The following is a 7904-nucleotide window of genomic DNA, read 5'->3' as shown; positions in this document are numbered from 1 at the left end:
GTTCTACTAGTAATGCTCTTAGATACATTCATTTAAGGTACAAATTTGGGACAAGTTTTTCCGAACGAAGGAGTACTCAACAAAGGTGGCACAAGCTCGTTGGCTAGAGATTGACCGGTAGCTAGCGAAACAATAGAAAAAAAATTATTTTCGCAGGGGCTGTTTTTATTTTTATTTTTTGAGAACACAGGGCAGAGTTGGGAACGCACGACGAGATGACTGGAAATCTAGACTCATCGAAAACTCAGGCACGTGGACGACGCACACCCTTGTGCTCGCGCGAGGTCAAAAAGATGCCTTCGACTCTCTCTGACCGGTGGGCCCATCATCATCGTGGAAACAGGCCAAAAAGATCTAGCAGTATCACTCCCACATTTCCGTCAGTTCAGGTCACCGCACCGCACCACCGCCCGGTCGCCATGGGACCCACAGGCCGGTCTCGAGCCGTCTTGCTTCTGCTCCTCGCCGCCGCCGCCGCCGCCGCGCCGGAGCACGAATCCTTGCTCCGCCTCCCCTCCTCGGCGCGTTCCCTCGCCCCGAAGACCCCCCGCTCCGCCGGCGCCGACCTCATCCGCGCCCTCAACCTCCACCCCCGCGACGCCTCCCCCCGCCGCCCCGTCGGCGTCGGCGGCAGCGATGCTCTCCCGGCCGGAACCCTCGTCGAGAGGCCGATCCGCCTCGCGTCTCTGGTGGCCGGAGACGACGGCGGCGGCGGCACGTCGGTGAGCAACCTCGGGCACCACGCCGGGTACTACCGCCTCCCCACCACTCACGACGCCAGGTGAGCTCCCTCATCCAGTCTCCGGCCTCTTCGTTCATGCTGCGTTTCTCGCGAGGATCCTTCCTGTGTCTTGACATCTGCCACTTTTGCGCACCGTGCAGGCTCTTCTACTTCTTCTTCGAATCCAGGCGGCACAAGGAGGACCCCGTGGTGATCTGGCTGACGGGAGGGCCCGGCTGCAGCAGCGAGCTAGCCCTCTTCTACGAGAATGGCCCCTTCAACATAGCGGACAACATGTCGCTGCTCTGGAATGAGTTTGGCTGGGATCAGGTATTATTATATACAGACAGTTTGTGTACTAATCGACCAATCTGTGTGATATATATTTTTCTTAGAGATTAATTGGTTAGAACCCTGTATGTATAATCTTCTCTCTGTTTGGAATTGGATATTGGCTGCTGCAGGAGTCGAATCTTATCTATGTTGATCAGCCAACTGGGACTGGGTTCAGCTACAGCTCTGATTCGCGTGATACCCGCCATAACGAAGCGACCGTCAGCAACGACCTATATGACTTCCTGCAGGTAATTAATACTTGTTCCTATTGTGATAGGATGTATAAATGGAAGGTAAACCCTAGTTCAGTATAATCGACTTGAAATGTTACTGTATGCATTTCCAGTCGGTGTCATATGTTGTAGGAACACATGTATCGTATGCATTGTTAATCCTTACCTTTAATGTGGGTGATTCGATTCCTATTGTGGCAACAGGGTTAGTTATGCAAGAGTTGAGGTGAACCAGAGCGATTTCCCTTATTTGTGAGTTGCAATCAAGATGAGAAAATGGCCTTCCGTGTTTTCTCTCATAAGTTCATCTTTCTTCATGTGATTTTGATAGGCCTTCTTCAAGGAGCACCCGGAGTATGTTGAAAACGATTTCTATATAACTGGGGAGTCATATGCTGGGCACTACATTCCTGCCTTTGCAACTAGGGTGTACAAGGGGAACAAGAACAATGAGGGCATTCACATCAATTTGAAGGTTCCGTCATCTCTTTCTGGATTAATCCATATTGGTCTGTGCTATAAAGGTTTTCGTCGTTTTAATCCACTCTTTCTGTTACTTTTTCAGGGTTTTGCAATTGGCAATGGACTTACAGATCCAGCGATACAGTATAAGGCATACACCGATTATGCATTGGATATGGGTTTGATCACACAATCAGAATTTAACAAGATCAATAAAATAGTTCCTGCTTGTGAATTTGCTGTCAAGCTTTGTGGTAATTATTCCTGGACTCCTGGTTTGCTTGTGTGTAAATCTCTAGCATTGGTCAATTTGGCCTCTTGGAGACTGTGTTCATTAACATCCTTTCTTGCTTTGTTGTGCCAATTTCTTTTCAAAACAAGAAAAGGCATAATCCCAACTCTGATATACCTCATAACATGTATATATCAAACTTAATTTTATCTTTTGTTTCAGGTACCTCTGGCACTGTATCTTGCCTTGCTGCCTATTTTGTTTGCAACACAATATTCAGTTCCATCCGCTTGATAATCGGGAGCAAAAATGTAGGGTGGAATACTAAATTTTTTGGCTCTTCCTTATTTTCCAAAGTTTTCTGATTGATCGCCTCATCTTTGCAGTATTATGACATCAGGAAGCCATGTGTGGGGAGCCTATGCTATGATTTCTCTAATTTGGAGAAGTTTCTCAACCTGAAATCTGTCAGACAGAGCCTAGGAGTTGGAGACATAGAGTTTGTTTCATGCAGCCCGACTGTCTATCAGGCTATGCTCTTAGATTGGATGAGGAACCTTGAAGTTGGGATCCCTGAACTCCTTGAGAACGACATCAAAGTGCTGATTTATGCTGGAGAGTATGATCTCATATGCAACTGGCTAGGTGAGTGTTTTAGAACTTGCAACAGAAAACTCTTGAAAATTGTATGCTATAATTTGCTTCAGTTTTGTCCATACCACATATTTCATCTGACATTCTTCACGCTGAGAATGACATTGCTACACTCGTCATCTGATACTTGTGCTATGCTTCCTTACAATTGTGATTCGTGCAAGAGATCCATTAAGAATTTATATACGGTTGTACATATCACAAGGCATATATAATGACCTAGTGGAGGTCACCTATACTTTTCAAATCACAGAAAGGGATAGAATCTACCTTTAATGCCATGTTGTGTTGTACATATCGGCAAATTGATGAAATAAGTACGATGATATACGGGTGTTGTACATATCGGCAAATTGATGAAATAAGTGCAAAGATATACGGTTCAAAATATGCTCCACTATTGGTTTTCCTGATCCTAGCTGTGCTTTTCCTGATGATATGGGTAATCTATTGGTGACTTGGGCAGGGAACTCAAGATGGGTAGACTCTATGGAATGGTCTGGAAAGAAAGCCTTCGTGTCCTCAACTGAGAAGCCCTTCATGGTTGATGGGAAAGAAGCCGGCGTTCTAAAAAGCCACGGCCCATTGAGTTTCTTGAAGGTACGCAAACGCAAAAGGTTGCCCCCTCCCCCCCTTACCAACAGTCAGTCAGTTTTGAAACAAAAACAATATAACCAGCCCAAAATTTAGAAACGTTTGTATATACTCACAAATATTCAGTATGCAAAATTATGGAAATGATTGAGATCAACTTAGGTGTGTACGCAGAGTGTTACAAGGGCAAATGCCTGTTGCGTATTGTGTCCCACATTGACTGTGGAACTAACTCACGATATCAGTCTGCATTTTACTGTGAAACTAACTCGAGATGTTTTTGTCACTATGATCAGGTCCATGATTCTGGCCACATGGTACCCATGGATCAACCGAAGGCCGCCTTGGAGATGCTCAAGAGGTGGACTTCAGGAAACCTCTCAGATGACTCCTTGGGCTCTCAGAGGCTTGACTTCGCCATATAATCCGTCCTCGCGCTCTCTGCGCTGGACCCCCTTGGATAGTGTAATGTATCTAGTGTGCGCATATACATTGGTCCTTGGGATGAACTTAGGTGATGAGAAGCTCGTTGGTGACCATACATATGCTATTTCCCTTGTATGGTGCTCGAGGTTAGACGAGCGTGTAATAAAAGGCTTTCAGAGGATTGCGTCGTACGGATAAGGATAATGGATAATGCGAATGTATCATGAAGATTATCTTCTGAGTGACATGTAGTCTAGTTTATGCATTCCCTTGGGCCTCCTTTGGTTCACAGGATTCTAAAAACATAGTTAAGGAAAAAAAACGTAGGAATTTGATAGCAATGCATGTCTAAAACAGAGGGTTAGAAAACATAGGTAGTTTGTAAACTTGGGTGTTTGGTTCACAGAAATTAGAAAAACATATAGGAATCCTATAATAAGAGTCAAATCAAAGCTAAACCACATAAAAACAGTCAAATAGAAAACAGACCACACAAAAAATGTATAATTAGCAATGTTATGATGCCAACAAGGACTCAGTCATAGAAATTCGAAAAAAAGTTCCAAGTGGATTGTAAAATTCCTTAAAATTTCTCTGAAATTGAGGCCAAAGGAAAACTTTCTATTTCTATGTGTTTCCTTCACTTTGCTATGGTTCACTTTTCCTTTTAAACCAAAAGAGGCCCTAATCTTTTCGGAACTGCAGCCCCTGGTTCGACCCACAGGACCCGTTTTGTTCAACGGATGCCTGAAAACTAGCGCACGTAGAGATATCACACTACACACGGAGTAAATTGTAGGAATGCAAATTTGAAACCTTGAGGGCACCCTTCAACCTTCTTTAGTTGAACAAAATGAACTAAATTTTCAGAATTTGCTTCATTTTTGAAACTTTAGTTCATTTGGTTGAACTAATCTGCGTCAGAGGGCACACCCTGAAGGTTCCAAATTTGCATCCCTAGTAAAATTGTGGTGCTTGGAGCATCAAACATGTAGAATCAAAAAGACAGCTATATCCGGCAAATCACACCTCCTCATTTAAATCCAAAATAATAACACCATTATTTCTGGGCAAAAGCAAACGCCACCTCCGTCCACCACACCCCGGTCTAAAAACATAACCATGACAAATCCTTCACCTAAGAGAACACATGCCTATATCTAGATAGATGATGCAAAGGAAAACAGGATAGTTCATAGGTCGCCGTGGCAGAGTGCCGCCGCTCAGGCTCAGGCCAGCCGCTAGTCGTGCTGGACACACACTAGTACCGGTACGCCGCAGGCTTGTAGGGACCCTCAACTGGGATGCTAATGTACTCAGACTGGGCCTTGGTGAGCTTGGTCAGCCTGGCACCGAGCTTGCCCAGGTGGAGGGCCGCGACCTTCTCGTCGAGGTGCTTGGGGAGAACATACACCTTCTTCTCGTACTTGCCGGTAGCCTTCTCCTTCCACAACTCCAGCTGAGCAATGACCTGCAAGAAGCACAAAAGTGAATGTTAGCTCACGGGTGTATCAGTTGTTAACTCATACTAGTTGACAGTAGACCACACATTGATCATCATACCTGGTTAGTGAATGAGCAGGACATGACAAAGCTGGGGTGGCCAGTGGCACAGCCAAGGTTCATCAGACGCCCCTCAGCAAGAACAATGATGCCAGTGTTGGTCTCGGGGAAGACCCAACGGTCGGTCTGAGGCTTGATGGTGATGCGCTTGACACCAGGGTAGGTCTCGAGGCCGTTCATGTCGATCTCGTTGTCAAAGTGACCAATGTTGCAGACAATGGCATTGTTCTTCATCTTCCTCATGTGGTCAACCATGATGATGTCCTTGTTTCCAGTGGTGGTCACGAAGATGTCAGCATCAGAGACAACGTCCTCCAAAGTGAGGATCTGGATGCCCTCCATCAGGGCCTGAAGGGCACAGATGGGGTCAATCTCTGTCACGATCACACGGGCACCAGCCTGCTTGAGTGCGGCAGCACAGCCCTTGCCAACATCACCATAACCGCAGACCACAGCAACCTTGCCGGCGATCATAACATCAGTAGCCCTCATAAGACCATCAGGGAGCGAGTGGCGGCAACCGTAAAGGTTGTCAAACTGTTGACAAGAAACATGATCCAGATTAGTATTTGTTAGCAAGGTGAATATGTCATGCATTCTAACGTCTGATCAGAACAAAACAAGAGTACATCAAACAAACAATTACTCAGAATAAATCACATAATAGAGCATGGCATACCGTAAAGGTTGTCAAGAGGTTAGAGTTTGCATTTTTAATAACATAGATTAGTATTACCTCTATCTAAAATATAAGACGTTTTGGTAGGCTATTTTAGCCTACAAAAACATGTTATATTTTGGTGTGGACAGGAGAGGTAGTAATTATTAGCAAGGTGAATATTTCATTGCATTCTACCTATTGATTAAAGCAGACCAAGAGTAAATTGATTAAACAAACAACCAAATAGAATAAATCCCATAATTAAGTGTATGTCGTAGTGCTTCATGCTCAAATGATATTCTATATTTAGACCCTCCCTGGCCGTCAGATCCAGAAAACATGCGACTAATGTTATTATTAGTAGTTAGTTAACAACCAGCTTAACAAACACTAAACCCAAAGACAAAGATATAGGACAACTGTAAAAGTTGTCAAACTGTTCAGAAGAAACAAAGATTAGTATTTGCGTTTTTAAATGACACATATATTAGTAATTATTAGCAAGGTTAACATGCCATTTCATTCTACCTTTTGATTAAAGCAGACCAAGAGTAAATTGATTAAACAAACAACTAAATTGAATAAATCACATAATTCGGTGCATGTCATAGTGCTTTGCGCTCAAATAATTTCTATATTCAGACCCTCACTGCCCGTCAGATCCAGAAAACATGCGATATGTTATTATTAGTTAGTTAACCAGCATAACAAACACTAAACCCAAAGGCAAAGATATAGAACTGTAAAGGTTGTCAAACTGTTCAGAACAAACATAGATCAGTGCTTGCGTTTTTACACAACACATAGATTAGTAATTGTTAGCAATGTTACCATGTAATTTCATTCTACCTTTTGATTAAAACAAACAATAGTACGTTAAACAAACTACGCAGAATAAATCACATAATTCAGTGCATGACATAGCAGTGTTTCATGCTAAAATGAGTGCAGCGACATAATAAAATTTGTTAAGCAGGTCATTCTATAATTAGACCCGCCATCGCCGTCAGATTCAGAAAACATGTGACTAATGTTATAATTAGTTAGTCAGTTAGTTGACAACCAGCGTAACAGACACTAAACCCAAAGACAAATATACAGATCTAGGTCTAATACTCCAGCGCTGCTTCACCACTGAGCATCATCTAAACTAGGCAACAATGAGATCTAAATATTAAATAATCAGATCTACAACATAAACATGTCAAACAATACTACTACGCTCAAACAAGTAAAGCTCGCTGACACAGAGCATCAGATCTGAAATGGAAAACGGGACCAAAGGAAGTAAGTATACCTTGCTCTTGGTGACGGAGTCGTTGACGTTGATGGCGGGGAAGAGGAGGGTGCCGGACTCCTGCATCTGGTAGAGCCTCTTGACGCCGGTAGTGGTCTCCTCGGAGACGCCGACGAGCCTCTCCTTCATCTTGCGGTACTTGCGGGCGTCGGTCTTGAGCCCGTCGCGGATGATGGTGAGCACGATCTTGAACTCGGGGTTGTCGGTGGACTCCGGGTCGGGGACCTTGCCGGACTTCTCGAACTCCTCCTCAGCCTTGACGCCCTCGTGGATGAGCAGCGTGGCGTCGCCGCCATCGTCGACGATGAGGTCGGGGCCGCCGCCGGCGCCCCAGTCGAGGCAGCGCTCGGTGCACCACCAGTACTCCTCGAGGGTCTCGCCCTTCCAGGCGAAGACGGCGGCCGAGTCGCGCGCGATGGCGGCGGCGGCGTGGTCCTGGGTGGAGAAGATGTTGCAGGAGCACCAGCGGACCTCGGCGCCGAGGGCGGTGAGGGTCTCGATGAGGACGGCGGTCTGGATGGTCATGTGGAGGGAGCCGGAGATCCGGGCGCCCTTGAAGGGCTGCGAGGGCCCGAACTCGGCGCGGCAGGCCATGAGGCCGGGCATCTCGACCTCGGCGAGCTCGAGCTCGAGGCGGCCGAAGTCGGCCTGGGAGAGGTCCTTCACCTTGTACTCCCGGCCGGACGCGGTCTTCTCCACGGAGAGCGCCATGGAGGAGGTTGGTG

At 45.7% G+C, this 7904-nt stretch overlaps 2 protein-coding genes across 2 annotated transcripts; one reads left to right on the top strand and one right to left on the bottom strand.

Moving 5' to 3' along the window:
• The first annotated feature begins 353 nt into the window (after positions 1 to 353).
• On the top strand, positions 354 to 3891 carry LOC123046945 (serine carboxypeptidase-like). The gene is made up of 9 exons (XM_044470401.1): positions 354 to 781; positions 883 to 1051; positions 1186 to 1305; positions 1622 to 1765; positions 1856 to 2006; positions 2207 to 2295; positions 2371 to 2629; positions 3105 to 3238; positions 3529 to 3891. Exons 1-9 carry the CDS (start codon positions 420 to 422, stop codon positions 3655 to 3657), a joined length of 1557 nt encoding a protein of 518 aa, XP_044326336.1. The 5' UTR covers positions 354 to 419; the 3' UTR covers positions 3658 to 3891.
• A 781-nt stretch (positions 3892 to 4672) lies between these two features.
• On the bottom strand, positions 4673 to 7904 carry LOC123046944 (adenosylhomocysteinase-like). The gene is made up of 3 exons (XM_044470400.1): positions 7180 to 7904; positions 5222 to 5758; positions 4673 to 5129 (listed from the first exon to the last, which is right to left on the bottom strand). Exons 1-3 carry the CDS (start codon positions 7888 to 7890, stop codon positions 4920 to 4922), a joined length of 1458 nt encoding a protein of 485 aa, XP_044326335.1. The 5' UTR covers positions 7891 to 7904; the 3' UTR covers positions 4673 to 4919.

Source organism: Triticum aestivum, chromosome 2B (genome assembly GCF_018294505.1).
Source record: "Triticum aestivum cultivar Chinese Spring chromosome 2B, IWGSC CS RefSeq v2.1, whole genome shotgun sequence".
NCBI classification, from domain to species: domain Eukaryota; kingdom Viridiplantae; phylum Streptophyta; class Magnoliopsida; order Poales; family Poaceae; genus Triticum; species Triticum aestivum.
The sequence above is the reverse complement of the archived record's forward strand: the minus strand, read 5'-3'. Positions and strand labels throughout refer to the sequence as shown.